This window comes from Lepidochelys kempii, chromosome 7 (assembly GCF_965140265.1).
Source record: "Lepidochelys kempii isolate rLepKem1 chromosome 7, rLepKem1.hap2, whole genome shotgun sequence".
NCBI lineage: Eukaryota > Metazoa > Chordata > Testudines > Cheloniidae > Lepidochelys > Lepidochelys kempii.
Window position 1 is genome coordinate 112,059,527 of NC_133262.1, and position 20,571 is coordinate 112,080,097.

The following is a 20,571-nucleotide window of genomic DNA, read 5'->3' on the forward strand; positions in this document are numbered from 1 at the left end:
TAGTCTTCCAATTTTGCCCCAGCGGAGGTTTGCTTACAGCTTAATGCTTAATGGGGTTGTAGGTATGGGAGAAAAAGGGGCAGTAGAAAATTCACATTATGTAATATAATCTTTCTGAAACAGTGTGTATGATCAACAAAGTGAATTCTCATGTGTCAACAAGCACATTTAAAGGTACCACATCACTGGGAAAAGGAAAAAGAAGCTTGAAGGATCATTTACAAGGGTCACAACCTTGTATTATCTGATTTGCTATTATATTCATGCATGCTTTATTGGATTGGAACATAAATTTGAAAAATAGTGAGATCAAAAAGGATTGCAATACTAGAGCAAAGAGCTGGAAGCTTTTTCTTGTTTTATTTTGCTGGGGCAGCACTTTAGAGCGAGCCCATTATAAGAGGGAGAACAGTAGTTATGTTAACATGGTAATTAATCAAGGCTGAGGAAAAGAGGAAACAAGTTGTGAATTCAATTCTGCAGTAATAAAAAGAAATGTTGAAAGTTACCCTGTAAATTGGCAAGACTTTGGTAAATGGTCTCGCACTGTGTCTTGTGACCTTTGTGTGCAGTAAATCTCTTATTATGCAGACGATGTACATTGTAATATTTTCACATTTTATTCTGTATAACTGCATGCACAATTTCAGTCTTAATTCTGTCCACTTAGTATCTGACTAAATCAAATAATATATTGAATGGAATAGCTGGGCAGCATATGCAGTAACATCGGGTCACTTTGAATAGTCCAGGGGAAATTAATTAGAAGAGCTCAGCTGAAGCCTTGGGTCTGAGCATTCCACACCACAAAACCAGCCCCTGATTCAGTACAGTGCATGAATTGTATATGGAATGACCGGAGATCTCTTCTCCAGAGGGATTTATTTTGTATAAGGGCCTTCTGATGCATAATTCATTCCAGATGCTAGTGTTGTGTTACACATTAGGAGGAACTTCACATCCTAAATCCCTCTAGGTTAGGGTTGAAATCATTGGTGCGATACGTGAGAAACCATGACTGGATCAGTTAGCAGCTTCTACAAGTTTCTTTGTTTAGCAGCTTCTAACTCTGGGCAGGTCTACACTACAGAATTACTTTGGGGTTACTATGTTGCTGGGGGTGCAAAAAATCCACACCCTGAGCAATATAGTTATACTGACCTAAATGCCAGTGTAGACAGCTTTATGTTGGCAGGAGAGCTTCTCTCACTGACATAGGTACCACTTTTCGCAGAGGTGGCTTAAGTACGCTGATGGGAGAGCTCTCTCTCATCAGCGTAGAGTGTCTTCATTAAAGCGCTGCAGCTATACCGATGCAGCGTTTTAAGTGTAGAGCTGCCCTTTATCACTGTATCTCTCCCTCTCTGTATAAGACACCTTGGGGGAAAGAGGTAAAACTAGGAATAATGGGCCAAATTCTTCTTTCAGTTACACGGTTGTAAATCCAGACTAATTTCTAGTGAATCTAATGGATTTAACCAAGCTTTACTCTGGTGTGACTAAAGTCAAAATTTGGTTCAAAACCTGTATTCTTCAATAGTGCAAAGAGAATTATGTTTCCATATAAGCCTTCATTCTGTTCATAGCAGGGACTAAAAGGTGATCGTGCTCCAATGGAAATATGAACAAAGGCTTTATGGACTTGTCCCGAATCTTTCAGGACAGTGGGAATTTTTGCATTGACTTTAATTGGAGTACAGTCAAGACCTAAATGAGCACAGGTAACTTTTAAGTATTAGCTATGTTGGGATTCCTCCCCAGACCTTTTCCACTTGGCATATCCAGAATACTTCATCCGGTTCTGGGAGAACACTTTATCCAGTTTTCTGTAATCCAATAAATCAGTTCCACGTTGGATTTGTTGCTGAGATTCTTTGACATACAGTCAAACTACTCTTGAGTTTATCAGGTTCAAGTGTAGGGGATGGGTACAGGGTACAAATCCAAAGTACAAAATCATTAATCAGCTTATATACACATTGTAAAACAAACTGCCGCATGTGCCTTCGACTCCACATCATGTCCTGCACTCTGTGATTGGCTCATTAGGTTTTGTAGCCAAGCCCCATTCTAGAGCATGAGCTGTTCATGTGTTGCGTTACATTCTAGCCACAGATGCAAGCTATCACATATTGCTTACCATCGTATAATCCCTTTTTTCTACTAGCTACATCTTTTACAAATTTACAGGGCTACAAAGCTATTGTAAATTCATGCCTTGTTCATTATTCTGGGCCAAGCACATGAAACAGAGTTAAAAACTATATTCAACTTCATTGTGCAGTGATAAGTCTTCAGACCCTTGTTTCCTCTGCTTCCTTACCCTCCAGATTGCAGGCTAAAACAAAGGGGGCATTATGTAGACCATGGGCATATCCGGTGTTGCCAACTCCTACAGTTTTAACATGAGTCTGGTGACATTTGGTGCTTTTCTTAAAGCCCGGCTCCAAGAGACCAGTGATTGTGTGAGAATCTCAGCTTTATTTTTTAAGGTAAGTTTCTAGCCCTCAGGGTTGCAGAAAAAGCATGAAAATGTGACCTGCATGTGTATCTAAAGGCTGAGAAACGAGAAGACAAATAGAATCCCAAAATTCTAACATCCCATGATTTTTAAAGCCAGTCTCGTGATTTTTGGAGACTTGACCCATTATTTCTGCGCACTTGGGATTGGCAGTACATTATGTCTGAAGAGATGATGGTTTATTTGCCACCCTTACATGCCACTGACAAGTGTCCCTTCACACCCCCTTCTCCGTCCTTATTCCTTCTACAAAATATGAGTAAATTGGTGCTGCGGTAGCAGCACCTTAATTAATGCAGGATCAGATTCTGCTCCTTTACTTATCCTGTTGGACAGTTTCAACCTTTGGCTTCTACATGCAGAGCTGTGCCACTCTTCTATGCAGGAACAAGCCCAAGGTAGTCACCAATAACATTTCACAATGTTCCCTTTCACCTAATTAACATTTACCGCAAAGATCGCAGTATTCCCTGTGCTAAGTACACTGAATAGCCTCATAATGCTAATTACTTGCAAAGAGCAATTGTAATTTTAATGGCAACCACTGTAAATTGCTGTTTATGTACTGTAAGAAAATTAAAATCTAAGTTTTGTTTATTCTAAAATTAATTTTGATACTTAGATTATCTGTTTTTTTGCAAAACACATCTATCAAAGGCAGGGAAATGATCTCAAATGTCCTTTGAGTTTGGTGGCAAAAATTTTAATAAGGGGCTCCCAGGATCTACGGAGCTCCTCTTCAAGCACATCACTGAGTTAATGGGCATTCTAGAGTCAACACCTTCCTGGACAGCCACAAAGCTTCACTATACACAGACTGAAAACTAGATGCAAGAAGGATGAAAGACGGACAACATAGGGAAAAGGGAAGGATTTTCTGGCCTGAGTCTGTGATACCTGTAATAATGATAAAGAAAGTAAGATGTAAACTATTTGTCTTTTAAACCTAAAATGTATTACATAGTTAATATCCGACAAGAGTCAGATTACTGCTTGTCTTCATAATTTGCATTTCATAAAACAGAGACTAGCTGAAATTGTGGCCTTAAATGTTACTACCATGCAAATAAACTGCAAGAACTTTTACAGTAAGTACTGTGCTAACTGTTTGTACCTACCAAAGGAGTTAAGAATAATTACATGATACTTTCACAATGTAAAATAACACATAAGTAGGCTCAGTTTGTAAATTTTAAATTAAACGTACATGATTTAAAGGATCAGGAAAATCTGGCATTCATGAGCATGTTTGATTTATATGTTCATATTCAATGCAAACACTGATTCTGATTGCATACCAGTGTATGACTCTAGTGTAAGTATTCATTTCAAAAAAGTTGACTACGTACAATATTGTGATAAATATACTCTAGCTGGGTTCACAAGTAGCAAAATAGAAAGGGCAAAAGGCAATTGGCAAAATTCAGACTGTTGCAGCCTTAAAGTAAAAAAGTAATCTCTGTGCTATATTGAGAGGTGACACAGAGTAGCGTAAGTTACATGTTGGATATAAAATGTATAATGCATATGAGTGAGTGTAAATATCACAGTAGCTTTCTGAACAATTTCTGCCAAGTGCGACTTTCACTCAGCATAACTTTCACCACCGTTTTATTATCACTGCATTTGGCTTATGTACGTTAAGAAAATCATTAAAAATGTCACTTTTGATTTTTTTTTGTCCCCCGAGGTCCTAATCTTTAAAGCACTTTTTAATTTCATAGTAGCATTTACCATATTTGGACCCTTAATAAAATCATATACATGATTGTAAACAAAGATGTGAACATACTGCTCTATTGTATCTTGCTTATTTTTAAATAATTCTTTAGACTATAGTGAATTATATGTTTGTGTTGGCATGTATCAGTTCCGAACTCATCCACAAATTCATACCAACTGATTATCCTAAGACATCCTAATTTAAACAGTTTGATATAACATTTGCCTTCCAGGCACAAATAAGCATGTAATTACTCTGTAATCACGTCGTAATTAGTATGTACTATGCATATATTGCATAATTATATGCCCTACAGATAATGTGGTAATTATACTTGGATTTAGCATATAATTCTATATGCAGTATCACAGAGAAAAAAACTTTGAGTTTAGAGTAAAGGTTATAATTATATGCTAATGTAGTACAATATTTTAACATTATTATAATGTTAAGATTATCCAAAAACCAAACATTTGAAAGTGATGAAAATCGTTCTTATAGTTAGACATGCAACCTGAACTCTGTGGTGCTGGCTACTGTCTCCTCCATGGCAATATTGGCATATTTTGGTTTAGTATCTGTTCCAAGGACTTTGGAATAATTAAAATTATGTCCTTTTAATTAAAATATTATATATTCTATTGACCTGTCACAACTTGCTTCATCTGCATATGGAATTAGCTTTTCAAAAAACTATAATCTCTTGCTATTTATATAATTTTATGGCTCCATCCCCATAGTATCTGAGCACCTCAAAAACATTAGTTTATCCTCACATATCCATCAGATAGGGAGCTATGTTATCCCCATTTTACAGATGTGAAAGTGAGACACAAAAAGATTTAGGTGACTTGCCCAAGGTCTCACTGTAAGCCTGTCAGAAAGTTGGGAATCAACTTCAGATCTCCTAAGATCCAGTCCAGTATCAAACAAAAAACCTCCCTTCCTCTCTGAACTAAGTATACATGGTCTGGTGTAATATGATTTGAGTGATAGGGCCTGATTCTAATCTCACTTGCACTAGATCAACACTCTTTTGTTTCCAGTGAGTGTAAGTCAGATCAGAATCAGGCTAGCGATGCTGAAGGCCAATTTCCAGTCCAGTGGTATAAATCCAGAATAACTCCAATGAAATCACTGCAGTTCTGGATTTACACTACTGTAAGGGAGATCTGAAGTTGGTCTCTGTGGTCTGTATCTTGTGTTATGTTTTGACTATACGATCTCTCATCTAGATCTAGTGTTTAAACTTCAGACATTGAATGTAAGACCTGATTGGTCCCTCTGGTTTATAGTGGAATGTTGTATCTGTCCAGGTTTTGTATTTTATGAGGAGGATAAGACACAAACAATGGTAATCTATTTACTAAACAGGAAAGTGGGATGAAGAAAGGCTTGGAATGTGCAATGTAAAATTATTCTTCTGTGACGAGAACATATAGCTGGACTGGAAATAGATCAAGTGTTTGCTACTTTTGTGTTGGATCAGGCTTCAGAGATGTAGGTATGGGAGATTGTAGTATAATGCGTTGTTTATTTGAATCATACTGCCACTGAGTGACTGACCCTATAAAGGCTGATGAGTCTCAGCCCCACTTGTGCCACAGTCAACGCTCCTCCCCTGGTGCGGGGAAATGAAGAGGGTCATAAAAACAACAAGGAGTCTGGTGACACCTTAAAGACTAACAGATTTATTTGGGCATAAACTGGTAAAAAACAACAACACTTCTTCAGGTGCCACCAGACTCCTTATTGTTTATGTGGATACAGACTAACACAACTACCCCCTAAAGAGGGTCATGTGACCCAATCATGCATTTGGAGTAGAAAAGGCTCTGATAGAGGAGAGATTTCAGCAGCAGCCTGGAGAAGGCTGCTGTGGGTTTCAGGAGCAGGAAGGCTCCTCTTCCAAAGGGGAATGAAAGCAAATTCATAAATATCCCAGAATTTTGGCCAGCTCTACCTCGGAGTAGCTTGAAAGACTCCAGGCAGTAAGACCCGGGGAGGATGAATATATGAACTCTTGAGTATTTTATTCTGGAACTACATATGGTAATAAACCAGTCCAAGCTATTGACTACAAGAAAGCCTTTGTGAATTACTGAGGAGCCCTGAAACTGAGGCAGGGATGCTGCAGGCCACCCATGCTCTGGATGCAGTGACCCTATTACAGTTTAAGAACTTGCAACATTGTTTTGCTGTTCATGCTTGCAATTGAAATGATGCATAATGGGGAGTTATGACTGTTTCTTGGATCTGCAATGTTTGGTGGGTCCTGACTATTTATGGCAATTAAAATTATTTGTCGACCCCTAACTCCAATTTTCTTCTTTGTCAAATGGTTGGGTTTTTGAAAATTTTAATATTCAGATAAATTCTACTAAATTTGCATAATTCCTTACAACTTTCACACTTACCTTAATGAAGTTTTTAGTCTGTACTTTTCCATAGTTTTGTATCCTTGTGTTAGCCTGTGTCTTTAACGCTGATTGTAACCTCCATAGAGTTTGTAAGGTTCAGGGTGCACCTATGGTCCTTTTAAGATTATCTTGCTTGTCCTGTAGAGGTGAGCATGGAGTTTACAAGATGTGTAGGATGGGCTTACAGAGCTCATACGTGGTTCACTGCACATGCTAACCTTTCAAGTTCTGTGGACTGTGTACCTTGTAAACAATGTATTAGTAAGCATGTAGTCTGTAAATTCTGCAGAATGAGCATATAAACTTTTTACAGGTTGGGAAGTATGGTTGTTGATATGGTTATTGAATGGTATTTATAGAGTTTTTGGAGAACTGACTAAACAGTAACCTGTGTCTTCACTGTCTTCTTTCACAGTCGACAGTTTTTCCATGTTGCAACTCCATTGATTTTAATGGAGTTACACCAGGGATTAATTAGCCCAATATGCTTTTACTGTATTTGTTTTACAGGGAAGATAAAGTGCAATGCTACTGACTTTAGTCATCCTTCATTTTCCACCATTATAATTTTAACATATGCTCATGCACTTTCTCTCTCATTGAATTATGAGCCAAAGAAGCATAAGAGGTGGACACGTTTTCTGGCAGCCAAGATTTCTTAGCTGACAAATATATGCTCAAGGTCTCATTAACCGTGAAATAGATACAAACATTGTAACGCAATATAAACCTGATATATTTCTTATTTTTTACAGTGGAGCCAGCACTTTCAAAGGGGAACAATTGTTTGGATGCAGCAAAAGCCTGTAACCTAAATGATACCTGCAAGAGGTTCAGATCTGCTTATATAACCCCCTGCACCAGCAGTACATCTAATGAAATCTGCAACAAGAGGAAGTGTCATAAGGCTCTCCGTCTATTTTTTGACAAAGTTCCCCCAAAGCACAGCTATGGGATGCTCTTCTGCTCCTGTCGAGACATAGCCTGTACAGAAAGAAGACGGCAGACTATTGTTCCTGTGTGTTCGTATGAAGACAAGGAGAAACCAAACTGCTTGAATTTACAAGATTCCTGCAAGAAGAATTACATCTGCAGGTAAGATAGTACATGGCAGGGAAGTGATTAATGAGGTAGCAGGGAGAACCTTTGGAGCTGCTGAAATTGCCAAGACTCCAAATCAGAATTTCCACTGGGGAACAGGACAGTTGGGGCCGGGGGGACTTGACATCTTCAACTGAACAACAAAAGTCTGCATCTGGTTACAGTATATGTCTTCTCAGAAACTGTAACTACTCACTACATGATGGAATGATCTTTTACCCCCCTAGGAAAGATATAAAAACAGAAAGCTGTTTCCTACAAAATTTTGTTGGAAACCTTTCCTTTACGTGTCTTCATGAAGTGATGACTTAGAATATTTTTTTCATAACTGACAAGCTGCAAGAGCTGATGGGAAATTTTAATAATAATTGAACACTCTAACACTGCTTATGAATATTAGTGTAACTGTTAGTGGATAAAAGCCATAGCCAGGACCTTATTCACAGCCCTAGCATGCAGGTTGCTCACAGGGTTTTTCTGCACTGTCTGGGAATCCTCCCTCTCATGCTTTCAGAGCTGCAGTAGGCTTGGGACTGTTTTGTCCCACCTCGGTATCCCCACAGGTATTTGTGTTTGACTGATGTATTCGTAGTTGTTGATTCACTGGTCCAGCTCCCAGCCCTCTTCCTCCTCTGTGTACCTGGGCAGTGGGTGCCCCCAGAGGACATAGGTTTCCTGGGCAGAAGGGGTCCTCATGCCCTGAGCAAGCTCCCTGCACTGGTTCTGCTGCACACAGGGCCTTCTATACCTCTAGGAAACCTCGTACTCCCAGTTACATTCTGTATGTTTATATTAGAAAGCCATTGTACTAATGCCGTATTTTAAAAGTTATAAAAGTTAGATTCTCATTAATTGCCAGTGGATAGGTCCCAATGTGTATTACCCAAATGTTGTGTATTAGCAATGAAAACAAACATTTTAAGAAGTCAAGGATACTGTAGTAAATTATTTGAGTGTGTTTCATATATATTTTGACTGCCCTGGAGTATATTTTGTAGAAATAATTAAGATTTAATATGATTATGTGGCCTCACTGTAGTATTCTACTATTAAACCTTTGGGCTGGATCCTAAAGTGTGCCTGAGCTCTGCTCTGTGCACCTGAGAAGGTGGCATAAATAGCCTTCTTCCCTCTCTGTCCTTAGAGAGGCAAAGGGGCCAATTTGGAATAGCCTATGGTCTGCTCTAAGTTGTGTCAGTTCCAGTTGGAGTCATTGTGGATAGTTCTCTGAAAACATCCACTCAGTGTGCAGGGGCAGTCAAAAAAGCTAACAAAATGTTGGGAATCATTAAGAAAGGGATAGGTAATAAGACAGGAAATATCATATTGCCCCTGTATACATGCATGATATGCCCACATCTTGAATACTACTTGTAAATGTGGTTGCCCCATCTCAAAAAAGATTTATGGGATTTGGAAAAGGTTCAGAAAAGGGGACGCCAAACAAAAATGATTAGGGGTATGGAACGGCTGCCGTATGAGGAGAAATTAATAAGACTGGGACTCTTCCACTTGGAAAAGAGACGACAAAGGGGGGGATATGATAGAGGTCTATAAAATCATGACTGGTGTGGAGAAAGTAAATAAGGAAGTGTTTTTTACTCCTTCTCATAACACAAGAACTACTTCGTAGGTGGCAGGTTTAAAACAAACAAAAGGAAGTATTTTTTCACATGACGCACAGTCAACCTGTGGAACTCCTTTCCAAAGGATGTTGTGAAGCTCAAGACTGTAATAGGGTTCAAAAAAGAACTAGATAAATTCGTGGAGGATAGGTCCATCAGTGGCTATTAGCCAGAATGGACAGGGATGGTGTCCCTAGCCACTGTTTGCCAGAAGCTGGAAATGGGTGATAGGGGATAGATCACTTGATGATTACCTGTTCTGTTTATTCCCCCTGGGGCACCTGGCATTGGCCACTGCTGAAAGACAGGGTACTGGGCTAGATGGATCTTTGGTCTGACCCAGTATGGCTTTCTTATGTTGTAATGCCCCCCACAGAGCCATTCCAGCAGCTCACCGTCCCCAGAATGCAGCACACACTCTTCATCACGGGAGCAGGGAGTGAGTGGCATAGAGCAGGCTACATCAGCTTTTCAACACCCAAGGATTCCTATGCAAGGAAAATCCCCAGCTGCCTGTTAAGGTTAAGGTAGCTTTTGGCCCCTCTGCCATACTACTGGAGCCAAGGTTCTGGCCTCTACTGGAAAATGGGGCAAGGCCATTGATTCTGAGAATTATGATCTGTAGGGACTAATGGACTAAGAAGTAGAGAGGGTTCTCTATTCTAGTTATAATAACTATTTGCATTCAGAAAGTACATGTTCACCAGGTTCTCAAAATGCTTTCCCAAGGTTATTTGCCCTGATTTTAACCCTGGGTAATAGGGTTATATTATACCCATTATACTGATGGATAAAATAAGGAACAGTTAAATGACTTGCCCCAGGTTACATAGTAAATCACCAGTGGAACCAGGAATAGAATCCAAGAGTCTTGACTTTCAGGCATCACCACACAAACACATTGCTTCCTGTTAGGAATATGTACTTACAATACAGTATGTGCAAGGGGAGTGGAAAATTGTGGGGGGAAAAAAGGTTACGTTTCACTGGCCTCTAGCATATCCCATTAATGGGAGACTTAAATCCACAAACTTCTTCTTGAGCTCTTGTCACCATTGAGTGGACAGTATCATACTTGAGTAAATGTACAGTGAACCTCTTCAAAAGTTCCACCATTTTTGATTGATTCTAGAGTTTTCAGTGACATGGTACCCATCTAGAGGAGACTAAAACTAGAAATGGTAATGTCTTTCAGAACGGTCTGAGTCCTTATGGGCATCCACTGTAATTTGCTCCACTGCCCATATATGTTCTGTTTTACATCTTAATATTTAATTTTGTTTTTACTATTTTGATAAGCAGAACAGTTATTTTTGTTAGGATGAAATGTCCATCTCATAAATTGATTTGGATTTGATGAGATTAATGTGGTGATTTAGTCTACCCGCCATATTGCCAGGCAGAATTGATTTTTTTATTATTATTATTTATTACAATTCATAAGCCATCCCTGATAAATGTGATTCAAGGCTTGATCTGATTCCTGTCCCCAGGGACTTATTCCAAAGCCTCTCTTGGCAGCTACTTCCACTGCCCAAACTGTTCTCAGTTATGGGGCCAAATGCTACCCACACTTAGTCCCTGAGCTGAATGTCTCAGACAGGGTCAGGGAAGAGTTTTCTCCAACCCAGTGGCTTGACACTGTGCACTGCTACTATACCTTACAAACTGGGTTTCCGTGCATCCTCTATGTTTAGGCTTAGTCCTAGAACACCTGGCTTCCTGTCCTCTACCTCAATCCCAAGCCCCTTCTTCCTTGTGCATGGCTTCTCTAGAGTTCCATCCTGCCTGCCATACCTCCCTGAGCAGCAGAGCAATGGTATTTCCACAGTATTTTCAGCCAAGGTTCCACTGCATTCAGTGCCCGTGGGGTGGATTTATCCCATAAAGATTTTCCTATTACTTACGCTGCAGCCGGGAATATTTAGTGTAAGTGCTGCCATTACTACTTCTGTGTTTGTCATCAGCTCTGGTCAAATGTCGTCTCAGCAGCTAAGTTGTTCAATAGTATTTTATTTAATCAGATTTCATTAATCTTGCCCTGATTTTATGCCTTTTATATTACATCACTGCACAATCCAGCTTGGTAAAAATTGCAATTACCATTGCCCAAAGCTACAACCAGCGCTAAAATGAAAATTGATTTCTTACCAGGTTTCCTATTGTGTTCCTTTGCATACAAATGTCAGTTCAGAAAGTTTGGGCTCTTTTCTGGCTCAGGGACCCATTGTTTTGGGGTGTGGGTATGCACAGCACAGCACTAGTGTGGAGCACACTGATGGCATTGTGGGAGCATACCAACGTGCAGCAGCACTTCTGTCTCCTTTCTGGAGGTACAAAATGTCTCCTCCCTTCCCAGTTGCAGATGACCAACTGGTGAAGACAGTCATGCTTGACCCACCCTCCCAGGCATTGTGGGGACTGATACTGACATTGTGTCATTCCCTGACCATGGACTCATGGAGAGCAATACCCAATCTTATGGCTGCTCCATATGTATGTGGTGGAGTACTCTTCTATCCCTCCTTCTCTGGCCCCTCTATACAGAGCCAGCCATAACTGTCCCCATGTCTAGTGACATGGTAGTAGCAGGCTTTTTCAAGTACCTTCACGTTTTTTTCTTCTCCCAGCAGACTGGGAAGAAAGGCAACAGCTCCCCACTGCTAGTGTTGAGATTCAGAAATACCCAGTCCATGTAGTGGTACCAGAGCCTAAATTAAAATAATTTAAACCCATGGCCTTTAAGCACTTTTTTCTGACTCCAAGGTTTTTTTTGTTTTGTTTTATTTTGAAGGTAGAAGGAAAAAATAAATGAAGTAATACTTACAAGCACATATTTTAACCACAGTGAAATCCTCATTTGCGAAGAGTTGTTTATTTGCGTGTATATCACGCATATTTAAGCACTTTCAGTATTATTCAGGACACTGGCACATCCTTTTCTCAAAGGCCTCCTAAAATGCTCTCAGCATGTTTACATGGACAGCATTTGTTAATACAAATGTTTGGGCCTGCAAACACTGATGCACAAAATATCTAGTTACTATACACAAATATCTATTTACATGCTTAGTTTTGGACATCTTTGAAAATTTCACCCTAGCTATGCAGAACACTGAATCTGTCATAAAAACAGGATAAGTACAGGAAAACAACTGGGCCAAACTACAGATACTGTCAACCCATTACTGAGATGATAGGTTAATTAACTTAATTTCCTTCTTCATTGTTCAGAAATGTACATAATCAGCTAGACAAAATAAACTTTTGAACCATGGAAAGAGGGACCAGAAATGTCAGTAAATGCAGATAAGGTCTGGTTTATGTAAAGAATCCTAATTTTCAGTAAATGGCCATGATGTCTTAAAAAAAAATGATCAGGATATCAAATAATTTTTTTTGTTACCACCTACCTAACTGCTACCTCTCCTTGCACTACAGCTCATGTACAAGTTTGAAACCCAGTCTTTCAGGCATGCATTAAAAATGTTAATACTAAAAATGAGCATTGGTAACTTATTCATGTTGATAAACAGATCTTCTAAAGACAGTCATCATGCTGTCTGAAGCTGTCTAAAACAGTGTGTGGTCCTGGCACAGTTAAAACATCAAAGGAACCCTATTTTATGACTGCTTGAATCACAAATTGAAACTAGTATGTTTTAGGACATCATTTTGCTTAGCCAAGAATGGCCATACTGGGTCAGACCAAAGGTTGATATAGCCGAGTATCTTGTCAGCTGACAGTGGCCAATGCCAGTGCCCCAGAGGGAATGAACAGAACAGGCAATCAGCAAGTGATTCATCCCCTGTCGCCCATTCCCAGCTTCTGCCAAACAGGCTAGGGACACCAACTCTGCCCATCCAGGCTAATAGCCATTGATGGTAGGGTTGTCAGGTGTCTGGTTTTGAACTGGAACACCCAGTTGAAGGTTCCCTGGCAGCTCCAGTCAGCACTGCCGACTAGGCAATTAAAAGTGCAGTTTGCAGTGCTGCAGGTCTAAAGCAGGCTAATGCCTATCTGTCCTGGCACCGTGCTGTGCCCTGAAAGCAGCCAGCAGGTCCGGCTCCTAGGCAGGGGGGCCACAGGGCTCCACGCACTGCCCCCACCCTGAGTTCCGGCTCCGCACTCCCATTGGCTGGAAACTGTGGTTAATGGGAGCTGGGGGGCAGTGCCTGCAGGGGTTGGGGAGAGAAGCAGTGTCTGTGGGCAAGTGCAGCGCACGGAGCCTCCTCCTCCCTCCCACCTAGGAGCTGGAACTGCTGACCGCTTCCAGGGCACAGCGTGATGCCAAGACAGGCAGGGAGCCTGCCTTAGACCTGCTGCGCCACTGACCAGGAGCTGCCCGAGATAAGCCTGCTCCCCAAACCCCTACCTCAACCCGCAGCACACTCTCACATGCCAAATCCCTCTGCCTCACAACCCCTACTGCACCCCAACCTCCTCATCCCCAGCCCCACCCAAGAGCCCTCACCCACTCCCACACCCCTACCCCAGCCCAGTGAAAGTGAGTGAGGGTGTGGGAGAGTGAACCACCAAGGGAGGGGAAATATAGTGAATGGAGGGCGGGGAAGGGGCGGGGCTAGGGTATTTGGTTTTGTGCGATTAGAAAGTTGGCAACTCTAATTGATGGACCTGTCCTCCATGAATTTATTTAGTTCTAGCTGAAGGACGCTATGCCACATTTCTGCTGCAGTTATAATCTACAGTATCTCAAGACATTGTTTTTCTTATATAATGAAAGTGTCTCTATTACTTGGGCTTTTTGAATAATATAGGTTTTGATTAGGTGCACCTTCCAAATCATTAATAAGGTTCTAAGCAGAGTAAAAGTGAATTGGACACATAATTTATTAAAAGAACAGAAAAGTCGCACAATATTAATCCATTCATACTGTACAATAAAGATCTGAAGAGAATTGGGAATATAGTAGAACAAAATAAGTCAACTCTTGTTAAAATAAGAATAAATTAAAGAATGTAAGTTTCTTATCCTCTACCTACCATACTCAAAATGGTCAAAGAAAGCAGTTTGGCTGATTTTTAATTGGAAGCAGCCAAAAAATAATTCTTGACTTGTTTCAGAAACTAGATGCTTTTCCCCCACCCCCCTTAAAATAAATGAATTATACATCATATTTAAAGATCAGGTTTTGCAGTATTGTAATTAGCACCTCAGTGGTGATTAGGACTATTTGGTGTTATAAAAAATAAAATAGCCAAGTAATTTATATGCCCATGCAGCACCTAATTTAAACAGTATTTTTCCCTGATATGCATTGCGTATTGTGGTACCGTTTTAGTGACTATAAACAAATGTCCCATTGCATATCTACGGACTGGTCCTTTCACATATAGGAAAAACTTTCCTCTTTGAACTCGCCTGTGTGGAACAGCTTCAGAATATGCAACTAAAATATATGCAGAGAGGATCAGAGAAGAGAAATATTTCCTAAATGTATAGTATATCTACACTATGTCCATGCACAATAAATACTTTACAGCTTTCATATATTTGGTGCAAGATATACTAATGGGGCTTGATGCTCAGACATCTGCTCCCAGTTGTAGATGAACACACCTGCACGCACTGTTTGGTGTTCCAATGTCTGCAGTTGCAGGTCACGATTCTGTGGTGTAGAAGCATAAGTCTTAAAATTTTGGTTTCAACAACCCATTCATGGAAATTAAATTTTGCATGTGACAGCTCTGTGATCTGTACGCACAAGTATACAAATTTTAACTGCAGATGTGAAAGTGTGTGTTTGTGTGTGCGTGTTCGCATGCATAAAACTGTGCACACAAAATGGAGTCTGGAATCACTAAAAATCAGATGTTATATTTCTTAGAAGTCTGAAAAAGTTAACACAGACTGTAATGATTATTTTTAAGTCCTTTACAGACTTAAGAAGTATTATTTACCCAATAAAGGAGCTACTACATCTATACCCAGCTTCTACAAGACATGTGCAAAACTGCAAGTGCATTTTGCATGCACTGTTTGAAAATGTGGGCTTTAATATGTAAAGTGACATTGAGGGTTTGTTTCTGTAGTACTTGGCATTCAGAACTCCTATTCCAGTAATCTGAGCGATCTCAGTGCGTATGAAAGGATCAGACATTTAGCAAACTAGGAAATTTCCTGCAGACCATGTCCCCTCATGAATATGGTGCCTGGGCAGCATTGTCTTCTAGTGGCTTCTTAAGCACTGTGGAGGTGTTTGTGTGTAGACGTTATGGTGGTAGGGAATCTTTAGTTCCATCCTGTCCCTTTTATTCTCCTGGTGCAAGGGTAATGGAGTCTAGCAGCTTGAGCGTTCTTAGGGTATAGCTTTAATGAGAATCAGGGATGTGCGCTCTGGTGGATTTTGATAGCTTCAGGGGAGGGAAAAAGGGGTGCTTATTCTTTCCTCATATTTTCTGTGTTTTAGAAGCAAAATGGGAAAATGAAAGAATCTGTTTCTTTCTCAGTTCTCCTACCCTTTATCTTTCCTCTTCCCTTTCTAGATTTCCCCATAACTATTAAGCCGCCTCATATCTCACTATTGCTATCTATCTGCCACGTTATTCATTCTCTCGTATATACTCTCAAGTCCTCCCCCAGCTGTACACCATTTCCTGTATTTTCTTTTCGCCCTCCCCCAGAATCCTGCCAAGTCCATCCCTCACTTATAGTGGAAGGGAGGAGAGCAGAAGCATGGATGTCAGCATCCCGTCTGGGCTGGTATCCCATGCTGGTATGGGTGCAGCTGGTTTGCTAGGCTGACCAAATGCCCACTGTCTCAGACTCCATATAGATCTAACTCTGTGTGGGAGGGGTCGCTTACGAGGGTGCTCATTGGGAGTTTTCATGGAGGACAAGGTAACAGCAGATTATCACTGTGAAGTCTAGAAAGTCAGAGTCAGCACGAAGCAATGGAAAAAGCTCACTAACATGGCTAAGAGCTCTCTTTGTTTCGAATATCACCAGGTTGACTCATCACTGGATTTTGTGGTCTGTTACCATCCAGTTTTTAAGTTCTCAGCTATTTTTGGCTTTTTTACACACACTGCTTTACAAATTACAACCAGGTGACAGCAGAGGCATTCAGTTACTGGTGATTGTATTATAGACCCGGAGTGGTCTCTGCAATGCATATATATATATATATATATATATGTCCATTTTTCACTCGCAGCTGGCTGGCAGCTGTTTCAGGTGGTTAGTCTGCTTTGGGTTTTGCAAACTGGGACCCCACAGTAGTTTATGTAAAATTGTCTGGGACCAGACCTGAAAAAAGGGACATTCCTGATTATCTTACACATCAATTCCTGATTATCCTACCCTACTTAATACAAAAAAAAAAAAGATTGTTTTCAGGGGGACCAGAAGCTAGTATGTTTTGTGGGGGAAATAGGGTGGGTTTCCAGAAAATTTTTTTGCTAGCCTGGCAAAAAGTGCTAATGCAGGTTCTGCAAAATAATCAAAAACCCACTAAATTAATGAGAAGTTAAGACTGAGCTATTTAATAGTGCAAAAGTCAGGAAACAGTCAGAGAGGTAAGGTCACCACTGTAATGTCAATTTTACCCACTTGCACATATTCATTACAGCAACGTCTTTAATGAGCAGCCTATAATAGGCTTAGGATTACTTTGTTTTTAGTAAACATAGTGTGTTTTACATTTCTTGCCTTTGAATGTCATTCTTGCAAGCCTCAAAACTAATCGACCAATTTTCAGTTGTTCTCTCATTTGTATATAATTCAACATAGACATGAACAATCCTTTCCTAAAGCGTGGCCAGAAATCCCTTTGGAATTTAACAACAAAACATCCAGCAAAACAAAAGAAAACAAAACATCCTCCTTCCCTAAGTGCACAGAACTGTTTTTGAGGTGCTAAAATCTGGCTAACCATTCCTCATTTATACTTTCTATGTTCTGCTCAAGAGGGTATTGAGGATTAGAAGCCTGTTGGATGATTGACAGTCTGGAGTGATGGAGCCCCTCTAAACAGCAAGCAAGAATATAGTAATTATACAAATAGCTCAGATCTATCTTGCTGCCAAAACTTTCATACAACTCCTTGCTTTACAGCCAGGAGATCCTCTCTCAGATTCATTTCGTGCTTTAAGAAGCAGCAACTAGATAGTATCTTCCAATTAAGGTCTTTTGTCAAACAATTCTGAAATTTCGGAGCAAAAGACTGTTCAGTCAAGTAGAACTTTTCAGGGATTCCTGAAACCCTCAGTAACCAAGGGAAATGAGTGTAGTTCTCCTCTCCCTGTGCTATAAAAAATAAAAGTTATATGTCTTAACATGGTCAAAGAACTATTCGATTTCTGCCAACTTCTGTTTTGTAAGATGTAGCTTTGGTGATGTCTCTGATACTGCTCAAGTCCTGCTATTACTTTTAGATTATTTTTCAGTATAAAAGCTAACAGTAGCATTCAGTATTCATTGTTACCTGTCTGCAGTGTCCCCACAAAATGGAAAGAAGGACTGAACTGAGTGGACAAACATACAGTGATCGTCAAATGATTTGGGATACAAAAGATTGTACTTAGTATCCCTAGTATATCACTGTGTCTGAAAAGGTCACTTTTTTGTTTAAATCGGTGATGCAAGAATACTGCCTTTTTATTACTTCTACATGGAGTAAAATAGGGATGTAGACTGTAGGTTAGAATCTTAATTAAAGGAAGTGGAGTTGCAACAGTTTGAATTTGGCCCATTTTGTTTTGTTTCCTCATCACAGTAGGAACATTAAGCTGCTTTTTAACGTTACATACTGCGACATAGAAATCATAAAAAGAAAAAGAGTACTTGTGGCACCTTAGAGACTAACCAATTTATTTGAGCATGAGCTTTCGAAAGCTCATGCTCAAATAAATTGGTTAGTCTCTAAGGTGCCACAAGTACTCCTTTTCTTTTTGCAAATACAGACTAACACGGCTGTTACTCTGAAACCTGTCATAGAAATCATAGAATATCAGGGTTGGAAGGGACTTCAGGAGGTCATCTAGTCCAACCCCCTGCTCAAAGCAGGACCAATCCCTAATTTTTGCCCCAGATCCCTAAATGGCCTCCTCAAAGATTGAACTCACAACCCTGGGTTTAGCAGGCCAATGCTCAAACCACTGAGCTATCCCTCCCCAAGCTTAGTCAGAAATACCAGACTACTGCCCTAAACCAGGAAAGTGTAACTTTAAGCAACACAAGCTATTACATCAAATTCATCCTTGGTGTAACTCCACTGAAATCAGTGGAGTTATACCGAAGGTGAATTTGGCCATTATGTAGGCAAATCTGCAGGCAGTGTTAAGTAAAAGAATGTTGACTGATTCTACTATTACACTATATTGGACTTAGTAAAGGTTATTTATATCACTCTACATCAGACCACAGTGAGAATATTTCTAATTGCAGCTCATATTTTAAAACAGCTCAATGACAATGTAAGCACTGGAACTAGTAGATGATTATCTGTTTCTCATCAGAGCTCTTTGACATGCACTTGCATATTTGTGAATTTCAGATATTTAAATTTTTATTCTACAACTTCACTTTCATTAATTTTAAATACTGCCATCTTTGTGTTCCTGCTACTGTTGAATAAAATCCAGATTTGAAGTAAGGTACTGATATCTACAGAGAATACAAAGCAAAGTTAGAACTGAGCTAGTTATGTGTGATTTTTTGATTTTCTTCTAGCTCTGAAATAAGTAACATAGAGAAAGTTTCATGCTGTATGTTCACTGTTCAGTATAGATTTACTGTACCATTTGACTGTGACCTTGCCTCGGATTAATATATGATTTACATTCATATATTCTTGGCCATAGTTGCCATTATGGATATTTTCAGCTGAGACAAAAGACTAGATGAGACAAAAGACTGTTATATTTTCAAATCTCTACTTTTAAGTATTTTCTCATGGTAATAGGTAGAAATAATACAAACACAAGCATAGTTTGCATAGATGGCAAATGCCTGGAGACCTAGACTTTGTTGATGATATTGAGAAACACCCATGCAAAGCTATAAAGATAGATACTTTTGCAAAAACAGAAGGACAAGTATAGCTCAAAATCAGTTATCTCAAAACTTCCTTGTAACCCGACATGGAACAGTAATATCATACTAGAAGGCAAAAACATAAAAAAAGTAGAACAGTTCCTTTATCTGGGCAGCACCAAGCTAGCCAATGGAGACCTCAAGAAAGATGTGACATCAAGGATAGGAAAGGCATCCACAACATTCACTAAGCTCAACAATGTATGGAAATCAAAGATATAGAGAATCAAACCTAAATTGATAATTTTCAACTCAAACATAATCTCAGTGCTAACATACATCTGTGAGAGCTGGAGATCTATTAAAATGTTAGAAAAATAAGTGTCTACAAAATAAATTCCTATGTAAGTGTGATGGGTCCCCGGGGTGCAACACAGACAGTGGGAGCGCTGAGCTCTTCAAACCCACCAACCTGGGCTGCCTCTCACACTGTTGTGATGCTGACGTCAAACTACAAGCCTCTGACAGGCACTGCACTCACACAGACATCCACAGGCAGGGGCACACCCAACTGAGTTGTATGAATGGTCCCCCAGCCACTCATGAACAATCAATAGGGAGGCTCCAGCCAATTCCCCATCCCCTCAGTCTTTAACCCCTGAACTGAACTGTCTTGCACTGGTCAAAAGCCTGACCAGTGTAAGTTCATTACCTAGTTCACCACTTCATCAAAGGAAAGTGGACATGCACCAGCCATTGTTAGCCTAAGCTGGGATTTCCCAAGCACTTTAGACAAACTCACTGGCAAGCATAAAGCATTAAAATAAGTGTATTAACTATAGAACGGTAGATTTTAAGTACATATAAGTGGTAGGCATAAAGGTCAGCGATAGTTACCTTAAGAAAATAAAAAGTAAACATTCTGTTTACATTCTGGGTTTGGTCACAGAGACCCCCTTGGGACTGTCACCTGATGTGCTGAAACTACCTCTGAGCCCATTTTCCCTGCCAGCTTGGGACTTCAGAACCCTGCCTTGTTGAGCCAGACACACTAGCTTGCTGCAAACACAGACCCAGGTCTGAACCACGTCCCCCAGAGCTGCAGACTTAACTGAAAACAGCTTTGCAAGTGCTCCTGTCTCTAGCACTCAGACACCCAGCTCCCAATGGGATCCAAACCCCA

General features: G+C 40.1%; 1 protein-coding gene across 3 annotated transcripts in view; it reads left to right on the top strand.

Annotated features, from left to right (window-relative positions):
• Positions 1–20,571, top strand: part of GFRA1 (GDNF family receptor alpha 1) — a 204,668-nt gene that overhangs the window by 117,020 nt on the left and 67,077 nt on the right. For all 3 annotated transcript variants that reach the window (XM_073354262.1, XM_073354261.1, XM_073354260.1), the window contains exon 4: positions 7,420–7,759. In XM_073354262.1, the coding sequence (XP_073210363.1) occupies positions 7,420–7,759 (340 nt within the window). The remainder of the gene's footprint in view (positions 1–7,419; positions 7,760–20,571) is intronic.